This window comes from Sceloporus occidentalis, unplaced genomic scaffold (assembly GCF_023333645.1).
Source record: "Sceloporus occidentalis isolate IW3139 unplaced genomic scaffold, rSceOcc1.0.p SCAF_51, whole genome shotgun sequence".
Taxonomy (NCBI): domain Eukaryota; kingdom Metazoa; phylum Chordata; class Lepidosauria; order Squamata; family Phrynosomatidae; genus Sceloporus; species Sceloporus occidentalis.
In genome coordinates, this window is record NW_028317031.1 from 5,821,168 (window position 1) to 5,845,011 (window position 23,844).

Consider the following 23,844-nt stretch of genomic DNA (forward strand, 5'->3'; position numbering starts at 1 on the left):
TAGACAGAAAGAATGAAAGTGTAAATGGGAAAATTTGAAGCATAGATAATAGGCAACAAATTGGTATTCAACACAAGTGTGGACAGCCCCTTCTCAGCTGAATTAAGAGGTTTTGTACACGGTATCGTCAAATACAGGAGAACTGCGTTGCTTGAACTCTTGGTGATTTACCAAGAATTCAAGATCCTATTTAAGTCTGGCCGACATATTATCGTCTCGTCTAAAGGTGCTTGTACAACAGCCCAATCTACAGTGCTTTAATGGACATGTCTTCCAGAATGACCTACATTGTTCTAGGTAATAAAGTTTTTAATGCGCTTTTATTTTTTTGTTTTAGAGGCAGTTTGAAGTCCAAGTTCACCCTCCTTTATGTTGGGCTTTCAAATCTGTCATGGCGATGTGCCTTAGCCAAGTGTTTAATAAAGACAAGACGTTTCGCCCCAGGAAGAAGTTTGAGCCAGGAACGCAACGTTTCGAGCTGTACAAAAAAGCCCAGGCATCCCTTAAATCTGGGTTGGATCTAAAGACGGTGGTGCAACTACCGCCCGGTGAGAATATCAATGACTGGATAGCTGTACATGTGGTGGACTTTTTCAATAGAATCAACTTGATCTATGGCACCATGTCAGAGTTCTGCACGGAGAAGAGCTGTCCTATCATGTCTGGTGGACTGAGGTATGAATATAGGTGGCAGGACGATCACAAGTTCAAGAAGCCTACCAAGGTTTCCGCTCCTCTGTATATGAACATGCTCATGGAGTGGATTGAAACATTAATCAACAATGAGGATATTTTCCCCACAAGGATGGGTAAGTGTTTGTAAAATAAAAAGTTCCAGGTCATTCAAGTTTGATGGTTGATGGTTCATGCACAATATGGTGTGATGGTTGCTGAGGAACCCACGTGAATCTCTAGTTGAGATGCACTGAAAGACAGTTGAAAGCCACCTTTTGCCTTGTCTCTGGGTTGTCTATAAAAGTAACCTATGCCAGGCTGGCATGACCCTGATGAAAATAAGTCCTGAACATCAGTGAATCACCCCATGTAAAATCCCCTATGCTTGTGTGAGGAGTGTCGGTCTGGGGTTTCTAAAGGCCAATTTGGGGGGGGGGGGGGTTAAATGGAGACTTGAAAATGCAGCTCATTTATGAGAAAAAAAATCTTGTTGACAAATAAGTATTTATAAGAAGCTTAGACTGGTGTGGTTTTCAAACCATAAAGTATCAGCTCAATGTAAAGTGGAAGCAGGGAAAGTCACCCAAAATATCACATGACTGTCAAGCATAGCACGAAGTTAATTGCATCAAAATGAAATATAAGCACATTTTCTTGAATTACTAATATACTTTAATGTACACAACACTCTACTTAATGCTCAAAGAACAATATTTGTTTTTCCCCTTAAAATAGGTTGACTAGACCTTTTTTGTTATATGTCCTCAGTAAAAAGAAAATGCCTGGTCACCCTGCTCTGGTGAATACCGAGAAGGTGTTTAGCAAATTACGATGTGATGCATGTGCCTCTGAAACTTTAAAAATGCATGATATAAATAGAAAAACTGAACAAAGAGGCAATGGAAACAAAAACCCAACCACACATTCTCTATTGTCGCCAGCGGAATGACATAATTTTGGCTGGGTCTGATTTTTATTCAAATTGGATGATAATAACAAAACGAAATCCTTCACAGATCCATTTTAGACATGTGGATTGATTTAATTTAACGATAAATGCTTAAAACCTGTGTTTGGAAATGGGAAAAGGGTGAAAAGTGTTAGTCATAGATTGTTCTGCATTCCAAATATGTACATTCGAAATAGTCAAAATAATGTGCATAGAAATAGCAGAAAATGAGATTATAAATTAAATTGTGTAATACAAATACATTATGCTATTTAAGACTTCACTTAGTTATATAAACTATTACCAGGTATTGCTATAAAGTCTCAGCAAAGTTTGTTGGTGAAGCTGTGCCCCCCAAGTCACACCTCGAATGACACGCTATGGAGGGAAGCTGAAACTGAATGTTCTTCTAACCATCATCCCAAGAGACATTTGAAGATAAACTGAAGACTCGGTGACATGACAACCAACTTTGAATATCTATGGATTTAGTAGCTGCACCTGATTATAGGGAGATTACTCTTCAAGCAGGCCCATACTGGCCATCTAGCAAACCAAATACCCATTGAGCTGGTGCCAGATACCTCTATGGCCACAGCCTAGATAGACATGGCTGCTTGTACATAATTTAGTGACCACTGGCCTTAAAGTGCCAGGGCTGCTTTTCTCCCCCAGTCCGGCCTTGTCTTCAAGCCACTCTCTCTATATTGCCTCAATGCATTCTGTATATAGGTAGATAGATATATATGATATAATATACTACATATAATGCAGTATCACGCAGTGCCAGATAAATCACTTAATAACTTGCGCAGCCCCCCACACCAACACATTCCTGACTTGTGTTACTGCAATACCCGTCAAACTCCCACTCATGGGAATAATATTTATCTATCATGTTTAGCAATTCGTTCCTCCTGACCTTCTGAGACCATGCGCTGTTTTTCCAGATGAAGCAGATACTTACGGGCATTTAAATGGCCTGACTGAGACCGGCCTAAACGATGTTCTAGGTGTAATAAATAGATTTGACTTTATCCATTGCCGTCTTACATGAACACAAGGTTCAAATTTCCAATTCCAGGCCGTTCCCCCCCGCTATATTCCCAATAGTACAATGTCTGCCAGTGGTGAAATATTTTCCTTAGAACAGAAAGCCAAGAAAGCAGACATCAAAATCTTCACAGCACAGTAATGGGGAGAAAAAAAAACATTGGTTCTGTATAGAATGACTTATTATTATTTCAATATGATGCTTAGATGGGTTTATTGGCTGCTTACCCTTTTATAAGATTCAGACCCCCTGAATTTAATTTTGCATATGTCTCCAAATGTAGTTAATTAGTCATTTTGTTTAATTATTTTAATGTTTTAGCCCAAGTAGCCAACAATGAATTTTAGAACAATACAATGTGATGTTTTGTTTGTTTTGCAAATTAAACTATACAGTAGAGCAGGGAAAAGAAAAGAGACGAAAAAAATCATTATTGTTATTGTTAAATATACGGTATATTGTGTGGGCCATAAATAGTTAAATAGCAATTGTTTGACGTTCTTTTGTGGCAAAAAGAAAACTCCCTCATTGTCTACTTTTGTGGAAATAAAGAGAATAATTTTCTTTTTTAAAATAAATAAATCACTTTAACAGTCACACCTCATATTTTTGTGCTTTAACCCATTCCCCAGACCCCCTTTTAAGGGTATTTCTATATATATATATATATATATATATATATATATATATATATATATATATAGCGGTGCTGGGGATCTGGATCTTAGTCTTATAGTCAGACCTCTATTTGAGGGTTCATTTGCTCTGAAAAAAACCCCGTCTTATAATCGAGCAAATACGGTAATAATGGGAAATTCATCCATAATACCTGGGCAACAAAATTAGGCATAAGAAAGAGGTATATCACTGGCTTGTTAACATTGTTATCTTTATTGGCGATATTTGAGGAGTGTCGCGCTCTGCGTACCAGGGGGTGATGCTGTTGCAGGGTGGTACACGTTGTCCCCACAGAAGAAAGCCTGTTGGTCCCAGAACAGTTCTTTGCCCTCGCGGGTTGAGACTTTTGGGTGCAAGTGGTTGTGTGACTTTCTGAGGGTCCTCCTAAACCAGGGACAAACTTAAGTGGGCATACTCAGAGTAGTAAAGACAAGCAGTATTCAGAAAGCCGGAACTCAGGATAAGCCGTTGCGACGCCAAGGTCGGGTAGCCAGAGTTCATGATAGTGAGAATAAAGTATACAAAAACCACATGTAGGAGGTGGCTTGAACTCATTACCGAAGGGAACACATGGAGAGAAGTAGCATCTGCAGAAAATGATTATGGATCCATCCTCCACTTTCTATAGTGTATATATGCCGTCCACCAAAGGAGGAAAGAGAACCCCAGAGGTTGAAACATCAAACGCCTTTTGCTCTTAACAGCGCTTAATCATTGGTCTTGATTTTATTTGCAGAAGCAGATGAACCGTATCCAAGCCACCCGGTTGTTTTATATGTATACATGATGTGACTTTTTGTCTTTTGAAGGCACAGCGGTTTATGTCAACTTTGGACAATGGGAGATGGTAACAGGAAGGCCATATTATGAATCTCATGAATGCTACATTTTTAGCAGCTGTTTGTCCAGAGGACACCTTTTCTCCACAGTTAAAACTTCTCATCCCTTAGATAGCCTAGTTGTGGTTCTAGGTGAATATTATTTTAATGATCAATTTCATTTATTGATCAATTCTTCAATCAATATAGGATATATATATAGCATCCACAAAATGAACAGACAGGGCGACTCCCGATGTAGGGAGGTGAAAGACCAAACACATCTCTTGCTTAACAACTCCCATCATATCCAGATTTTTAAAATCTACTTAGTGATGCACATATTTCATTTTAAGGTGAAACTGTGAAAAATGAGCAATTTTTTACAAATCATTTTCCCCAATGTTTTTAGATTTATTTTTTTTTATAATAATTGATGGTTTATATATTCATAGATATGATTTTAAAAGAAAGGCATAATTGCACTGAAAAAAAAATATATAATTTGTGTGGTTCAACTAAACAAAAGGGGAGGGGATTATGATTGAAACAAGCTAGCAATAGTGCAAAAAATAAATAAAAAAATTCAGTCCTTAAGTGCAGAAATAAAAAAAACAGCCTTAGTCTTTAAGCGGTTAAAGTACTCTCAGAGGGTTAGGGTCACTCACAGAGTAAGTTAATATCCATTATTCTATAGTGAGGGTCCCAGTGACATTAAACTGTCCCTTTAATGAAGATTTTCCGCACACATCACCACTTGTGACAATGTTTCTTCATAAATGTCATCTTTTTGAAGTGGTCAGTTTCCAGATATGCCCTGAATTCTGAAGGGAGGAAATAAGAGAGGAAATCCTGTCAGCGCTGAAAGGAGAAAGGGCAGATATCATTTTGTTTCCCAGGATTGTCATATTGTGACATCCGAAAGGGACATTTCTACAAGCATAGAGCCCCTGGCCGTTCAGCTGTCCTGGATTACATTCTTAGTTAGATAAAAAGGATTAGGGTTAACCAATTTCAACCTAGAGTTGTAGTTCACTTGAGTCACCTTGGATGGTCGAGAAGATCTTGGGAGATTTACATGGCCACATTAATAAAGAGTAGTTGTGTTAGACACAAAGCTAAGCGTGGGACAATCATCAGAACATTCCATTGGTGTCCGCAGTCGATCCAAAATTGCTACTTATAAACAAAGCCTATAGGCCACAACAGCTGCCTATCCTTGCGCTATGCTGTGATTTTTTCTTAATTATGTGGTCCCAGGGCATATATGATTTTTATTTTTGGAGTTGTTTATTCATTTTTGGACCTTCTCTCTGTTGTACCAGAAGAAACAGCGTGTTCCCAGGTCATTCATATACCTGGTAATGTTCTAAACCAGCTGACCCTTTATAGTTGTTCAATGTTAACACCCTTAATTCTCCATCACAAGTATTCTACTGTAGTTACTCTCCAACTGTTGCAAGCATTGACAATGTCCGAAAAAGGTTAAGATATTAGAAAGTAAGCCAGAAAAGCACTAATTTGAATTTTCAGGGACCATAAGAGTAGATTATGAGGATAATACAGATTATGAACATGTCGACTCCAGACTGGAGTGAAAACTAGACTTCGTCTTTGTGGGAGGAAAAATCTTCGTATTCTGCAAATATTCCCCCGTTCCTGTGTTCGGTTCGGGCGAATATTCGTGTACATTCTTCTTGTTCGTTTTTTTTCTTTTTTTTTTTAAGGGGTTAATACGGGGTTAATGCGGTACAGCCTACGCAGCAGCTTTGGCACCAAGATTTTAAATGTCCGTACGAGCAACTCTATTGGTTGCTTGCAGGGGCCTCCTCTGGCATCACAGCCGTCGCTTGCACGGCCCTTTAACTCCTGACGGGGAACTTGGCCTGTCTCCCCGCTCCATGTTAAACTCCTGATGGCGAACCTACGGATTTCCGCTCCCGTTATCTCTGCAGCATCGCAGGGGTTAACGGGAGCAGAAATCCGTAGGTTCACCGTCAGGAGTTAAAGGGCCGTGCAAGTGAGCCTATTGGTCGTACGGCCCTTTAACCCCTCACGGCGAACCTACGGATTTCCGCTTCCGTTAACCCCTGCGATGCTGCGGAGATAAGGTAGGCTAGATGGGGAAGGGACCAGGGAGATTAGTAGACGAAGACGAAGATTCTTTGTTTTGTGTGTCTTCGTCTATGTTTTGCCGCCGCCATGTTCGTATGTTCGGTATTCGGGCTGAACAATGAAAACGCACCCTTCGTTTTCATGTTTGCCCGAATACGAATGCACAAGTCTAGTGAAAACCCAAGACTATCAGGTATGCTGATTCACTACGGGTTTTTTCTGTCGTTTTGTTTAGTGATGTCATTCTGAGATACAATATAGCTCCGGAAGAGAAGCGCGATAACTTTACTGATCAGCGTGTGACTCTTTCTTCCTGTTTTCAGGCGATATCTATACAAACAGCTGTGCCGGAGCAGTGCACACTGACAGTCACTTTATTACAGAGGGAAGATAAAAACAAGTTTTATTACAATGGAAAATCCCATATTGCGTGCTGCAGTATTATAGTGAGCCTGTCGTCCAAAGTATTTTGTATTTTAAAAAAATATATATATATAATTTCCACATTTTCTGTATGGAAGGTTTATTTTAGCAGAATGTTTTTTGCCTATGCCGAAATGCCTGGGGAAAGTGAACATTTTTAATGTTACAGATGTCCAAGGCATACAAGTGCATTTATAAAACCAGGATATGACTCCACGCCAACAATTAATGAAACGCTGGGAAACTAGAGGCTTTTGCAAAAAAAAAAAGTTTATTTATTTTCGGCACTAACGGGTGCCCTTGTTCCGAGGGAAAGAAATAAGGCCTTACACGTTTCACGCCCTCAACTGAAAAAAGCTTTTTTTCTGTGAAATTCTTCTTCAATTTTGGAGGTGAGAAAACGCATGAAGTTTCATTCAGTGTGGCTTGGTATGACAAAGAGGGCCTACTTCTATGTGTGTTCAATAGACAGCAGGGCTATATTTCATGTACTCTTAGAAATGCAAGGAACAGAGGAAAATGTTTAAAGTTTAGAATGTCACTTGTGCTATATAATTAAATGCAGGGACAGGCCCAGAGGGCAAAGAATTTATTGCCTCTTGGGCTGGTCCAAACTCCAAATATGGCAGGCCTATCTCTCTTAATGTCTCCCTAGCTTCTCCAACGACCCCTTCCTTGTCCCTGTATCCTTTCTCGAAGTTCTGCTCTCCTTCTTCTTCTGTCTTCTTTCTTTGTCTGCTTCTCCGTGCACCAGGCCTCCCGGAGTACTTCTGCAAAGGGGCGGAGCCTTTGTGCACAGAGAAGCAGATAAAGAAAGAAGACACAGGGAGAGGATAGAAGAACAAGAAGAGGCAACAGAAGAAGCGAAGATGCTGGAAAGGAGACAGGAGCACAGAAGTGTTCAGTGGAGTAGCTAGGGAGGGAATTTTTGGGATTCTCGATGTGCCAAACCCCCTGCCCTCCTAAATTCGCCACTGTTGTTGAGATTTGGATATAACAAAGACACATTACTGATGTGAGATATGATGTCGCAGCTCAACCCATCACCTACATCACCGCCACATTTACTCCTGATGTTGCTTAAGAGAATACTAGTAAATAAGGATAATTCTAAAGTTTAATTTCAAATTATGTAATGGTGTTTGTGTTATCTGGTCTTTTGCTTTATTTATTTTTTAAAGCTTACAGCTTTGGATGTGCTACAATAAGAACTATTGCCTGATGCATATTCTCTGTTTTTAATTGCAGGGGTCCCATTTCCAAAGAATTTCCAGCAGGTTTGCCACAAGATTCTGACGAGGCTGTTCCGGGTGTTTGTTCATGTCTACATTCACCACTTTGATGGCATCATAAGCGTGGGAGCCGAAGCACACGTCAACACCTGCTACAAACACTTTTATTACTTTATTAGAGAGTTCAGCCTGATCGACCATCGGGAACTCGAACCTCTGGTAAGCGAGTACTGTTTGCAGAATAAACCAAGGTTGAAATATCTCCTTGTCTGGGGTTAGATCTGTAGGAATTAGTTCTTCTTAAAACATAAATGCAATTTATACCAGTTTTTTTTAGCAGAACCCATGGTGGTGACACCGATCTTTAAACATAGACTGACCTTGACATTAGAGGGACACTACAGCCGTCATATGCACGTTAATGTATATGATAGCTGTATGTGGTCCCTAAACTTTACATGGTGTCCCTCTTATATACATCTGCGCCCCGCCTCCCCAGCTATATGCACTTGATATACTTACCATCAGTCAGCTCCAGGCCCGACTCGGCAAACACTGCTGGCAGGAGGTCTATCCAGACCCCCATGTGTTTGTGTGTGGAAATCTCTCCCATTTGAAATCCTCCGAGCAGCCAATCAGTGGCAAGAATCGCCAAACCACGGAGGAGAAGGGCAGCTGCAAGGCTGCAGCTTCTACCTCAGATAATCCCCTTCTTTTTTTTTCCTTTTTTGAAGAATGCATATGAGTTCTCACAGAGTACTTTAATATGCATTTTCTTCAGTGGGGTGCCAAGGACAGTACACAGTTAACCAACAAAACATAAAAAGACAGTCTATGTTATATTGACATAAAGCAGCTGAGGCAGTTATTGAAGATACTTGTGATACAAGATTTCAGCTCACCGGTTGGCATTCCGTAATGGGCATTTTGGGCATTTTTCTAAGCCACCTTGCATTCTCGTAAAATCATTTTTAATGTTGGTTAATAGAAAGGCTTTCGTTGACACGTTGTCTTTTACTTTATGTGTACCACGTGCAAAAGCATTAAGGAATTTGACCTGTGTTTTTCCCGGAATCAGTATAAATTTGGAAGAACCTTGGGGTGTTTTTGTACTATTTATATGAAAGTTTCATCGAAGACTCCTTCAGGTTTTTTTTTTTTTGAACAAAAATAATAATCTGTCATTTTCCTTTGTTCAGTTCACATAGCAGTGACATAACGTCTGAGAATGCAAATTCTCCCCAGGAAAACTAACTGAAGGTTTCTGAGACTGAAAAAGGCAGCCGTTCTAATATTGTTCGTATTGTACAAGTAAATTGAAACATGAAGTTTGCTTATACCCGAACAGGCGCCAAACTACAACTATTTCCCGTTAGTAATTGGAGCAATGTCATAACGAGACCGTCAAACTGGAATTGAGACTGACAGGGAAACCACTGTATAACTTAATTGGCCGATAAAATAATGTATATCTGTTACTTCACCTTGAAGACTTCAGTGGTTCCCATCGTCAGAGCCGGCCACGAAGAACCGGTCCTTCCCTTAGTTTTACCATGGAGGAGAGGAAGGGGGTACTTATGGCTTTTTGGTAGTGTGGCTCCGGAAGAAGAAGACTGGGGACCCTGTGTCCTTCTGTGGACCTACAGTGGCACAGATACCCCCACCAGCTTCACCGATGTGGTTATAGCATGAGCCTTCTGGCTTTTAAGCTTAAATCAAACAACATATGTTATTTCAACCAGCCATTTTAACCCCTTTTCACAACTGGCCTATGCTTTTGCATGTTTGTACTGGTAAAAAGGGCCATGCCTTCACAAATTGCATGGGCCTTACTAAAGCTCTATGGTTGCAGAACCGGTTTCAGATGGTGACTAGCCACCAGCTACTAGTGGAAAGCATTCTTTGGCAAGTGCACACAGGCATTGCCGGGCTTCCTCTCAGCTGGCGTGTTTATCATAGATCATGTGACACAGCTGCATATTTCACGCATGTGTCCACAGGGATCTGCTGCAAGATTACATCATAGTGTTCTATCAGTACCTGAGGTCACATGATGATTAATCTTTCCTCTGTACACATGAGAGCATAGTACAGATCTATAACCCAGACACACACCTGCACGTGTGAGTAGACATGTCTTATTCAAGATTATGTCCCCTGATACACTGACGTTTGTAGAACATGGGGATCGACCCATCTGGTCAGCAGAATAAGAATCAATTTAAAACCAAATATATCAGAATTCAAAAATTCTCACATTTACATGAATACAAATATTCAAGGGCATGCATTGCTCAACTGATGCACAAAGGGTTAAGGGACCTTGTAGCCTAGAACTCACAGAAGGTATATTCCCCTCTAGGATAGATCGAACTCGGTTTACCCCATGGTTCTCTGAAAAGACTCTGTGTTCTAAAATGCAAATATTTCACTGATCTTTGACACGCATGTGTCCCGCTACTGCACGTGTAATTAATAATGTGTACAGACCTGAATTGTTAGTATTTACAGAGAAAATTCACGGTTCTTTTTTTTTTAATCTCTTTAGAGAGAAATGACTGAAAGAATTTGCCATTGATGGTGGATCTGTTGATCATCTTTCTACCTGGAAATGTGAACCACCCTACATGCCTTCCAGCGAATGTGAATTCCTAATCTTCCTAGAAAAATGTTATAATCTTGCTCTACTGCCTGGTTCATCTGTCGGTCCAGCTACAGAGGGGTTAAGAAGAACCCAATTTATTTTATTTATTCCCCACGATGTACTCCTCATGAAAATGACTTATTTCATTGAAGACATCAAAGCAAAGTTCATCCACCATGAAGCCATGGATCGACAGCACGTTATAGAATGGTGATTGGTGATGAAAGTGTTAAACAGCACTCGGGTTCTTAAAGAATTGCCGATTTACGACGTCTGTCTTTTGTATTAAGAAGGATGGTTTGTAACTCTTCCAGTTAAATGCGAATACGTTTTTGTTTTTTTTATTCCGTTCGGGAAAAATGTGCAATTTAAATATCAAAACCCAAAAGGATAACCGCAGCCAGGAAAAAAAAAATCTGGATACTGTGTATTTCGGTAACTTTCTGGTCCAGTTAAGAATTGGCCTAAGAGATCATCCACTTACTGGCGGAATTTCCACATTGGGGTTTTGAGCCAACTATCTGTTTTTTTGTATGTCTGCTTTTTTTTATTTGAAGAAACACTGTATGATTGTTACAATTAAACTGAAAGTATCGTATTTTGTACATACACCTCGCACAAACAAATATTGTTAAACTAAACTCAAGTTTTATTAGACCATAAAAACATTAAAGATTTTATATCTACATTTTTCAGTAATATTGTTCCTGCTACGCAAGGGTCTTTTGAGCAAAATTATATATATATATATAAATTCACTAACAGGAGCGCTTGCAGTAGAGTTTCGTTTCCACTCCTTCACTATACGTTGTGAAGAGCCAACTCCAATGAGCTTCTTCTTTAGGAAGAGCTTGGTCTGCCCTGTGTAATGTATAGTTAAATCAGTGAGATTACTCCAAAGCCTCCACCAGGGCTGGACTGGTGTTGACGATGTGTCCCTGACACTTTAAGGCCAGCGGCCGGCTGATGGCGGAATACGTGTGGCCATTGTTATGCTTATATAGCGTGTGGCCTGCATCTGCACTGATCAGCCCTGTCTGCCAGCAGCCCATCAGGCATAAGCCAAATGGCCAGTCCTGGCCTCCACACACATTCAATTATACATTATACAGGGCCAGTCCAACCCTTCTAGCTGGAGAAACCTGCCCGTGCTGGTCTTTTAGTGAGTACAACTCCCCTGTAAACTCTCTTTCCTCTTTTCTTCTCTCTTCTGTCTTCTTCACCCTCCTTCTCTCCTCTTCTCCCCCCTCTCTCTCCTTTGTAAACTGCTGATTACACAGTTCTTATGATCTAGTGATCAATGCAATAATTCAACTCATTTCTGCTGTAATTCTTATACATTCTTTAACATCGACCATTTCACTGCCGGTTTCGCTGCACAAGTCAAGAAACGAAGTTCTACTGAGAGCTAAACATTTCTTTCATTGTAAAGGAACATTTATCTCGTGTTACTTGTCCTCCAGTGTATTCTTGGACCCAGTTCTCTGGCATCATTCCCTTGGGACTGTTCTGCTGTTTATTTCGTTTTTTTTTGCGGAAGTTTTAATTCTCCCGTAGAAGAGAACACGCTTCTCGCTTCACGAAACCAACGCCTGAAGATGTGACCTTTAAGTTCGCCGCGCTGTCTCACGCTAACCAACTCTAATTGCTTTCTTAGCAATTAATGATAAGAGAGCTGTATTCTCCTTCCTCCTGTACTTTATGATAATTAATACAGAAAATATATTTTTTTGCCATTGTGTGCTGTGTGTCTGTATTGTGTATGTTGTGAAGTCTGTATTAAGGCTGATAATTCAATTTTTTTTACATGTCATTACAATCCAAACACGTTAGCCGTTTTATCTATTATACACTGGCGGTGGTTTTATAAATCTCTCCATCATTTCCCAAACGAGAAACCCCAGTAAGAGATTTCCCCAAATCACTAAATTAGGACTCTGGGGCTTAAGTGCAACTTTTAGGGGCTTATTCACTAAAGCATCAGGAAGGTTTGCAGGAGAGTTGTGGTTTTAACTACCTGATTTAACTATACATTATGAAGGGCCATCTCTGTCTGTATAACACATAGCTCAACTACTGAGGAGTCTCGCTGATTTAAATATGCTTTGTACGGTTCCAGCTGAGCTGTCGGGTGGCCCCAATGTAAAAAGAAGCCAATGCTTCATTGCTGCAACTGTCTACCTTATTCCCTCTTTAGTGAATAAACCTCTCTAGGGGGGTCTATTCACTAGATGAAGAGTTGTCAGGATAGTTTGTAGGAGAGTTGTAGGTTTATCGCTCTCACTTCACTTTGAAGTAGCCATTATGAAGGGCCGTCACTAGCAAGTTTGTTCATCAAGAAAGGCTGGGCTGGTCCTGTACTATGTGTAATGCAAAACCTTCAGTGATTGAACTATACATTGTATAGGGCCAAGCTCTTCCTGCAGCAGAGGATCAATGCGGCTAGCGCTTCAGAATGAATAGTGAAGTCAAGGACCTGGAGCCCAACTCTCCCAAAGTCTCCGCCCAACTCTCCCAAAGTCTCCTCTCGACTCTCCCCGTAGTGAATAAACCCCTTTGAGTTTGGTTAATGTAGGGTGACCCCGACGTTTCTTTAATCAGAGATGCTCACTAAACCATATCATGCAGGGTTGTGTATTGTGCTACACTTTTTTGTTGCCCCTTTAAGGTGCTTAAATTGGCACGAGATAGGGTGGGAGCCACTTGACCGTCATCACATCCCGCACGCCTTACAGCTGCCCCCTATTTTGCAAGTGCTTAACTGAGCATGCGCAGAGGGCAATCGCTTTAAGACTGCTGTAAACAGGTTTCAATAGCTTAAGTTGGGGCAAGGTATGAAAATGTGCTTGTTTCACTAAATGTTTCGTTTATTTTTTGATAGCTGTTTTTGATATACGTGGTTCGGTGTTCTGTATTGCCAGAGCTTCTACGTTTCAGAGAAAGAGTAATAATAGAATAAGTAGTTATATGAGCGTGTGCAAGGGAAGATTTCTAGAAAGTGCTATAAATACATAGAGCACCTTGTCAGATGGATTATCAATAGTTTTTCCTGGATCCGAAACTTAATTCAATATTTGCTTCCTGGATCAGTTAATTTGGTTCGTATCAGGACTCAAACTGCATTGTTTCTTCAGTGATCAGCAGCTGTTTGGGAATTAATTTTCTTGAATGGAGTCTATTCTAAGAGTTATTTGGAGGGGGGGGCAGAGTAACCTGGAGGTTGTGAATGAATTTGCCAGGGAATTCAACCACCTGTTAACGGAGTGCACTTGAAGAAAACGTGTTAGTATTACAACACGGTGTGCCGGTTTAGATAAGAAACTCTTAAAATGGGCAATATTATCAGTATAAGTAAGGAGCCTGCGTATGCTGAGGATTAATTGTATATGTTTTGAAATAACTGGCTGTTGTGTCCTGTAGTCTGTACTAGATGGTAAGTCTTGGGTGTTTATTCACTAAACCGTCAGTTTATTGGGGCGCTCAATTCAATGCAGTGGGGTTTATTTGCTAAAGAGCGCGCCGGCTGGGGATCGGTGATTTCATCTCAATGACTTTGCATTTTTTTTATAGAAAGGCAACCCAGCTAAGCTTGCGCTCGGAGAACGGTTTAGATGGATGGCTCTGTACAAAGATCTCTTGAATGTCGCCTCGCTGATTGAGTGATACATTATTCAGGGCCAGCTCAGCCCTTTCTCCGGAGAAATTATCCAGGGATGGTTTTTTTATCATATAGTGATTTCAGGCGGTGGAAACCTCGGCTGTGGCTGGCTCCTTCTTTCTAGTGATTTTACTATGAAATGTTTGTCCTGCTAGAAAGGCTGAGTTGGCCTTGAATAGTTCATAGTCAAATTGTTAAAGATTTGTTTAAGAAGATGAAAATATTAGTTAATATTATTAATGGTCTGTTCCATGGGGATGAGCAGGTGTTGGCGTCTTTACTACTAAAACGATTTGGAAAGATACCTTCTCTGGTATGGAACTGGACCTGGTCCTCTCGAAATCAAAGCCCTTTTCACCTTTGCTGTGGGTCCCGGGGCACCAACATTACCCCTCTTGATTGTTGGGATATAACATGAGGGGGGGGGGCGGTTGCAGAGGTCATAGAGCTTTGGCCAACCTATACATCTCGGTGAAATTTAGAACCTATGCATGCTGCCAATACAGAGCAGTTTCTGGAGTGATCGCCGCATTGGTTTATTCAAACCTGCTCACCTGTTTTATAAATACTATAAATCAAGAAACTATCCTAGGCTTGTGCGCCTAGATATTGACGCACTATGCTCAAACCTTACAGGCTCCTCGGTCTTGTAGAGCCTTCTGCTCATCCATTCTTGTTTCTTAGACTCTACCACCTATATTCTCTCCAGTACTTGTGTATTTAAATGTCTTCATTGCGTCTTCTTTCTCTCTCCTCCTACAAACCGAACGTATTAGTCTTCGCTGAGACTGCACGTTATGTTCAACTGTTTATACCCAGAATCTCATCATAGCTCCTAAGTGTCCTGCTTTCTGATGAATAGTCCAGATCTTCAGCCACCATTCCATGTGTAGTGAAGCTCTGCCTTGGTATATGTTCTATCTCTGGGTTTGGCTTCACTACCTTGTGAGGGGAAAGGTAAGAGCCCCTGGCCCCACCTGTGGCTCCCCAGTGGAGGTGTAGTGGTTTGGACAACTGAAACGTTGGGAGATTTATCTCACGGATGCATCCACGTGATTGAACATACATCAGATTGTTATAATATGCACTTGACTTTAAAATGGAGTAAATGTAAGCTTTAATAGACCTCTTCCTATTGTGATTCCTACATGGAACGTCTATTTTTGACTTTTAATATTTGTTGCCATTCTCCAAAAAGCTTTCCAATTAACAAAAGTTTACTTTTTCTAAATGTCACAAAGTGGGAGAAGACTGACAGATTTTATTTTACTACAAATTACTGCTCGTGCATCGTTGACTGAGATAATGAACGTGCCAAGTTCACTTGCTATGAAATCGCTGATCGGGGTTGGTGGGCTTTGTGTTGTTTTTGAGGATGTCGACCTCTGATGTAGGGGGCACAAATTATAGTGACACGCTGGATGATCGCGTCCTTGACAATTTTTCAGTGTTATGTTCTGTTAATATGTCTGGTTTGCGAGCGATGGAATGTTAAGAAGATATTTCTGATGGTGTTCGGCCAAATGCATGTCCTGTACGGAGAATAGCTGGGGGAAGGCGAAAGAAGCAAATGCAAGGGGGCACCATGAAAGTCCCTTTAATATCGCATATCACTCTTGCATTGTGTTGTCTTGTTTCCACACTTCTACCCCAACACTAGGAGGTGGGAATGCCTTAAATGTACGTCAGTTTGATATAAAGGATACAACTGAATCAATCAAACGTTGGTTTGTTTGAGGTCCTTGAGACGAGGATAGTGAAGCAAATACATTTGGTTTATTATTATCCTTTATTTATATAGCGCCAACAGTTTACGATCTCCAAGAGGTTTTGGCTGTCCCTGTGTACATGCGCGCGCTTGCACTTACACATCCCCGCTCGCCACACACACTTACACATCCCTGCGTACATGCGCCTATACACACACACACACACACACACACACACACACACACACTACCCCCCCTCCGTGTATATGTGATATACCATATTGGCTCGATTATAGGCCACACCCTAAAAGTTAGGTGCTTTTATAAAGCAAAAACACAAGTTAAAAAACAAACAAAAACAAAATACAGATATTCTGCCGATGTGCGACCGCCCATCTGCCCCCCCCCCCCCCCGGTCTTGCAGGGCCGGCGGGGGACATCTACGCAGTACGCGTATTTAACTTCTGGTGCTGGGAGGGGGGGGGGTGCGGCCTATATTAACGGTAAATACGGTATATTCTATACATACATGCCTCCTCATGCCCGCCCCAGTAGCTTTGTCTGGAAGCTCGCACACTGTGTGAGCAGCCTCGGTTTCACCCTGGGGTCACGTGACTTAACGTGACCCCGATACATTCCCGTCTCCCCGTGCCGGTTCAAAATACTTTAGAAAGGGTCCTTCCTACCTGGATTGGTGCAGCTTAGGTCGGGAGGTCACTTTCTAAGTTATTTTGAACCGCTACGAGGAGACCCCCTGTATCTAAGCCGGTGGATCTACTGGAGTGAAATCTGTTATCAGGAAGGAAATAAAACTTATATTCTGGGTCCCTTAAGTTTCTTTGGTTGTAAGATAGAATGTTCGTCTCATTTTCTTTGTGCGCGCGGAAAAGTTTTCTGTACGGATTCGCTTGACTCTATTATTTTAGTAAAGTGATATTTTAGTTACTGTCCTCTTTTAGATGTCTGTGCTGTCATTAGAAGGCAATATCTCCGCTCCATTATGTAACAACAAAATTGATATCTGTCTGCATCAGTCTTTGGGTCTGAATCATCTCAGACAAACGTGTCTCAAAATCCACTTCAAACCGACTTGTGTTACATAATAATACACGGTCACGCTTTGTGTCACAATAACAAGGGAGGATGATTGCCAGACCCAAAATCAATACGTACTCTGTTATACTCTGCATGTGTTTACTGTCGTTTCTTACGTTTATTGAATAAAAATCAAAATTCTGATTAAAATTCCAAATTTTCACTTAGGAACCCGGTCTCATATACCCCAATATTTCAGGTGTCCAAATGTGGGAGCTGCAACGCACCTCTGTTGATTTGTGCAGCTCCCTGGATGGACTGGTCACAGGGAGGTCAGGGTATTCCCCCCCCCCCCCCCCCCCCCGAACATAAGCAGTGTCCCTGTGAAAACTGTGACTGTTTGTAGGTATGCTGTCTTGGGGATTTCCTTGCAATCTAGGGGTTAATGGGAGATGTTGTGGGTCACAGTGTGGAGCCACTATAGCCTGATCATCTTTAATAGTACTTGAGCATGCCAGCTTCTACCGCTTATCATTGGTATATTGCAATTGAATCGCCTGCTTGATTACAGGTGGTTGACAAGTAATGGTTGCTGCCATTAGCAGATCACTACTTTATGACTGCCTACCAAATGGTTAACATCTGGAGCCTAAGGATCAGCTCATTTAAAGCAACCCCAAGGATAATCGTCGCGATACATTATAAATGGCCGGTGTCATTCTCCACAAAGGGATGGCTACTATCAGACTAAACTATACATTGTGCAGGGCCAATTCAACTCTTAGTTGGCCAGTCATAAAGCCATCTTAAAGTGGTAAGAATATCTAGTCACTAAAATCAGTTGCAGTGCCTTATTCTAGTAATACTTAAGCATTGGGTTATGTCCTGGTTGTATCGTGCCTATACCTGAGAACCCCTTCTGCGCCCATATGCAAGACTCCCAATTAGTGCATTTGGTACTGGTATGCCATGGCTGATATCCCTGCTTGAATACAGGTGGCTCAATTTAGTGTAACTTTAAATGACAAGTCAAGGTTTTCTTGAGGACACCTATTTGAGCTACCTGGTTAATACATTTGGAAAGTAAATACGTAGAATCTTCACGATGGGCTATTAAAGGGTTAATATTCCGCGTCTTCAGGTCAGCTCATTAAGTAAGCTCCCCTCGCCTTGTGTTCCTTTTCCTTTTTTTTGGGGGGGGGGGGGGACAATTGGTTACTGTAATCTTCCAAAGATGACCCCCACCGGGGTGATTTAGTTTACTGTTCGAGACCCAATGTGTTTGTCATTCACGCGTAGTTTCGGAGGTGCCGCGGCTGAGAGTGGGCCTGTTAATTTATTCTAAAAATGTCAGCATATCCACCCACGTGTTACTCTGCAGCAGACGGGGCTGATTAAGGCTTTATCCTGCTGGTTATAGTGACGGCGGTTACCCCGCAAATTCTATATTCTACTTTCTTTTACAAGCCGAGGATAACCGCAGGTCTGTCTGTCTGTCCGTCCCTGGATATAGGGAACAGCTTCTGAATTTATTTGACTTGTTTGCCCCGGAGGCAGGCAGCGAGACGTTTAACAAAAGCTAGAAAAGGGGAGCCAATTAGTTTATATGGAGAGATTTAGAAGACGGTGAAAGGCAGCGGTCAGAGGTGAAATTGGTGACGTCCCGAGCAAGATGTTGCGGAGAAGCATAGGGACTGCCTCGAGGAGACGTCTCTGCTGACCTCAGGGTGATGAGCAGATGTGATGCAACACAGGCAAAAATCTGAACATGTCTGGACATCACATGCATCCTGAACATCTTCAATGGTGTTAAAGATCATGGGTTGCTTGTGTACGAGGGTGGGCTTGGAGAAGGCCAATGAGGTCTTCCAATATAGGGCTTGTTTCTCCTGATGTTTATTTCCACCATTCCATATGATAGGGGTATATAAAAACTGATTCTGCCCCTGTGGCAAAGCCACCGTTCTGAATTGTTCTTAAACGCTCCTCAGAGGCTGGAATCCATTAATTGAGCCGGCATTTACCTCTGGGAACGGAGTAGAGTTCTACCTTTTGGCTGCGTTACAAAATCTGTTTGTTTTTGGTCGGATCTCGTATGAAGTAAATTAGGGTTATTACGCTGGGAGGCTTTTTGGGTTAATGGGCTTTTGTAAAGTAAATTGGGTGATCGGTAACGGGAGACTTACATTTTTTTTAAAAAAAGAATCGGCCACTGATCATGTGCCGCTGGCTAAAAGCAGTCTTTTGTTTAATTTGGGCCAAATGAGATGTGTGCGTTTCGCACAAAGATCGTTGTCAGACACCCCTGTTTACACTCTCACTCACTCACTCATTTTTGTTCACTCTCTCATGCGTCTGCGTCTAACATCTTATCTCCTCTTTTCTTTCTTCCTTCTGCATATCTGTGGACCTAACCTGTTGGCAAGATGCTCTTTTGCTGAAAAAGCTCACTTTGTAGGATGACTCTGTGCGCACAGGACACTAGGATGTAGTTGGGACATGGATCTGAGCACAGTTGATGTTTGATTTGGATACTTAGTCCGGGGTGACCACCGTACTTGGTAACCCTCCGGGTCAACAGCCAAATCCTCCAGGTCACGGGAGCGGGGTCCTGTAAATGGGGGTATTTCCTGCAATGTTTGTGGGCCGCATCCCGCAAAGGTGCACACTGGGTAACTGGAGCCCACAAGCTCCCAGGTATGGCTGCTGCGTCGGCCACGTCTTCCAGGACAGGCATTTTCCCGTGCTGACCAGTACAGGTAAAGTGCTGCCCTGCAGTATGTGGGGTGAATGGAAGGGAACTAATTGGCAAGTTATGCATTCTCCATACTGCAGGGCAGCACGTCATCTGGGTTGATCTGGCTTATGTGGTCACCCTAATAGAAAACTGAGGTGCTGAGCAATATATACATGTGTGTGTGACGAAAAATGTATTATGTATACAACATAACGCACGAAATGTAATATTTATATATTTAGGTCAACAATGGGAATTTTTTTTTTTTTGTTAAACTTCATTTTGTAACTGGTCTCTGGCATGTTTTCTGCCTCAAAAACACGGCATCGCATTTATCTAGTAGAAACGTTATACGGCTTTCCTCATAATCCGCCTCTGGGCGCAGACGGCCTTTCATCACTATTACATCAGCTGCTGATTCTGCTTTCAGACAGCCATTCCCAGGCAGCGCGCTTCCGGCTTGCTTTCCAAGCCTCGCTTCCGCGTTCGAAGCTGTGGTATTGACCAATCGGATGAGAAGGCGGCTCGGAGCGAGGCGTGACAGGCTGCGGCGCCAAGTTTCCGGGTTGATGTAAAGTCCGGGTTGGCGGCCGCGGGTTCAGGCGCTCGAACTGTCACCGGAGAGCGGGGACTACGCGGAGCCAATGCCCGCAGGTGAGAGTGGGGAAGGGCAGCGAGCGGGCAGGAGACACCTCGCGAGGCCGGGGGCTGCCCGGTAACTTTTGGGTGTTCGTAGGGAGGTCCGGCAGGGGGGCGCGTAGAGCACGGTCCCTGCCAGTGTGCTGGGCTGCTGGCCTGCTGTGGTGCTGGCCTGACCTCCACGGCCCAAACTTTACAACAAGAGGCCACAAGGGTCAGAGGCAGGAATGTGATGGTTTTACTTTACTGAGATGTCGGTAGATAAGTGGAACCGCCTCCCAGTAGGTCATTGCAGGAAAGGGCTTTAATCGTGCATGGCAAGGACTGAAAAATGGGGAGACAAATTCTCTCATGCTTGATTAAATGATCTCGCCTTATTAGCCTCTACTACTTCTGCAGTGTGGCTGTTCCACTTACCTACCGCCTCTGTGCTTGTTTTCTGTATGAACCGTTGTACAGCGCTTTGGCATTTGTCGGCGCTATACGTACAGTAATGGATGATCTGGTTTGCCGTGTCGGGGAGGATTAGAGTGCAGTTTGTCTCCTTTACCCAGCGATATAATGGGAAGTGCAGTTTTAGACTGGTGGGGATGTGATATTTACGTACATTCTCAGGGTTCGCTTTAAATATTAATCGGTGTAAAGGAGCGGCAGGCTGCGTATATGTAACCAGAGCTGCGTACACTGCTGGCACCGTCTATAGATGATTGATGACTTATATTATGTATACATGTTATAAATATATATAACCTCTGGCTGATGACGCTTGGCGCAGATATAATGACCTTTGTTTCTGGATTCATTTTTCCAACTTTATAAATAACTTATAAAATACAGAAAATGAAGGTTTTTCACTCCTGCGATGACCCCGACGTGACCTTTTGGACAGATCAACCGGGCACGATCTGTTCTCATCTGAGCTGCTCTTATGCTTTTGGTGTTTGCGTGAACTAATAAACTGCTCTGCAGCTTTACTACTTTCACTTCATCAGCCAAGATTGTGTTTTTTAATCTTTTTATTGTAAATCCATGTTGATTATGTTTAGATGGCGCCAATCCCCTTCATTCTTTACATTCCTAGGTAAAGTATGGTTTTTAGACATTGAAGTATTTTGGCGTGCTGTACGCTGTTTCTCCTCCTGTGACGTACGTTGAATCTTCGACATGAAACGCCCTGTAATTTGTCGTGGAGTAGAGGGCATTATCTGTGTGGTTTTGTCGGACGAAGATGTAACACTTGAGAAAATACAGAGTTACGTCTCGTTTTGTGTGCGAAAGTCGTGTTTCGAGTACGAGGTTTGTGTGGTGGATGGCGACCCGGATCAGCAGTTTTGCCCTTTAAATGATTTCAGGCCAACTTATTTCTTGTGACGGAGGAGACCGGCTGCTGGAGCGAGGACCTTGTTTAACGTTCTCTGTTACCAGCTATAGCTTGGGCTCTGTGATCTGGGAAAAGCTTAGTCTGTCCCAGATCTTTATTTTATTAAACCATTTCTCTTCTTTGTTGCCGGAACCAAAGAAGGAGGCTTAATGAAAAGGCTGCAATAATGTAAAGCGGGAGAGGCGCAGCTCCTGGCCACAGGAAGCGCATAGTGTATGTAGATATGTAGATGTATGTGTGTGTGTGTGTGTATATATATATATATATATTACATACAATGTGTGTGTATATATATTTTGTAAATGCCTTTATAAAAAAAATGTAGGTTGTACGGAAGGTGTCACGTCTGCTCGGCGTGTTCATTGAGAAACCGGTGACCAGATCTTGGGTGTTTGTGGGTTGACCTGATAAATAGCATCTCAGTTCATAGAACCTTAAAATGCTTGCGTGTTAATGCAACGCAATGGCAAACGTCCCGTCCTCGGTGATTTCTGATTTTGTAAAGAATCTCCGTTGTGTCAGCGGCTGCTACGTCTGTTTTCGCTGATGTGATGGGAGACCTAAAGTTAGCGATTCATGAAAGGAGGAAGTAATCGGGTTACATGGGACTGTAACGTGTGTCTCGGTATGCCTTCTTAGGGAGGGTAAACTGAACACACGGCTCTGTGTGATCCTCATATACCCCCTGAATCCATACTGTTAATGGAATTGCACAGCTAGCATGTAGGGTGACAGAGCAATGTACAGACTACCTTGGGCACTTCTGATGGCCAAGGGGACATTTCTGTCAGGTCACCTGAAATGCTGCATATTTACCCCCGGAACGAGCGCTTGTGTGAAGCCGCACTGCGTATGGATCTTAAGAGCCTCCCGTTCAACCACACAATGTTAATAACCCACAAGCATATCGATGAATCCTCAACACGCGCCGATTGGCGCTTCTCTGGGCTGTAATTTCCCGTGACTCTCGTAGGAAGAGTTCCCGTGATACGGGTTCTCGTTGTAAATCATACATTTTGTTGCACTGTTTTTTAACGTTAATATCTGGGACTTTCTTGAATGTTCATCTCTATGAGGTCTACGTCTTAGTCTGTTCTAGTGCGGACGGTGCTCGGACCCGATGCGGGTGCTGCGTGGCTGATCAGTTATTATTTTAATTGCTTCTACGATTCCTGGACCTCTTACGGCCGGCTTAATGTCATCTGATTTGGTTTGCAAAAATCTGGAAGCCGCAGCTGGCGGAGCATCACAGAAGATGGTTAGATCTTTGTGGCCGTCCCGTTACGAGGTGTCAGCTGATGAAGAATAAAGGAAAAAAAAAAAAAACCGTAATCCCATCAAATCAAAATGTCCTGGTGATAGTATGAGGGTCTGGCTCGCCCCGGGGTAACAAATCACCCACTTTTGACATGTGGGGTTGTAAATAGTACTCCGTCTGCATAGAAAGAGCCGTATTATACTGAAGACTCTGGAGCTTCAATAATTCACATCCCAGAGCTTCCCGCGTCTGTCGTGGAAATGAATATCTTTAAGCCGCGGCTTCGGATGGCGAAAATATCTTTCTCTGCAAACCGTAGATCAGAGGTTCTTTGAAAAGCTCGGTCAGGTAGAATAATCCTCCTTAAAACTTTTTCCAGAGCCCGGAACACAGTTATTTTACTACACAGGACCGGAACAGATCTGGGTAAATGTGTGGCCCTTGTTGGTGGCTGGCACCTTAAATTTTAATAAACATAATAAGATACCAACAACTCCTGCCATCCGATTCAAGTAAAACAACAAGGCTTGCCGTTATGTTAAGTCTGAAAAAAGGGTTTCCGTTCTTAAGAGTTCAGTGATATCAACATATACTGTATGTATTCACCTCTCTGTGAACTTCCCAGATTCGGCCCTAAAACTGGTTGCAGTGATAAAAAAATGTTCAGGGTGTGCTTTGAACGCATAATATGGTATTCTGGGTAAATGTTAAATATAGTATCTTCTTGCTTTCTCTACCCCCCCCCCCCCCATGAGACTCGACCAGTGTTTACTAACCTCCTTGCTTCTCTAACCTCCTTGCTTCTCTAACCCGTGCAATGGTTTCATTGACCTTGTTCT

At 42.3% G+C, this 23,844-nt stretch overlaps 1 protein-coding gene across 1 annotated transcript; it reads left to right on the forward strand.

Annotated features, from left to right (window-relative positions):
- The first annotated feature begins 391 nt into the window (after nucleotides 1–391).
- LOC149288525 (MOB kinase activator 3C-like) lies at nucleotides 392–10,522 on the forward strand. The gene is made up of 3 exons (XM_089491723.1): nucleotides 392–809; nucleotides 7,961–8,163; nucleotides 10,493–10,522. Exons 1-3 carry the CDS (start codon nucleotides 392–394, stop codon nucleotides 10,520–10,522), a joined length of 651 nt encoding a protein of 216 aa, XP_089347849.1.
- The last annotated feature ends 13,322 nt before the right edge of the window (nucleotides 10,523–23,844 follow it).

Excerpts from the sequence above, each read along its gene's own strand:
- LOC149288525 (XM_089491723.1), top strand. The coding sequence starts at position 392 with ATGGCGATGTGCCTTAGCCAAGTGTTTAATAAAGACAAGACGTTTCGC. Across the intron at positions 810-7,960 it reads TATTTTCCCCACAAGGATGG|GGGTCCCATTTCCAAAGAAT; the intron begins GTAAGTGTTTGT and ends TTTTAATTGCAG. Across the intron at positions 8,164-10,492 it reads ATCGGGAACTCGAACCTCTG|AGAGAAATGACTGAAAGAAT; the intron begins GTAAGCGAGTAC and ends TAATCTCTTTAG.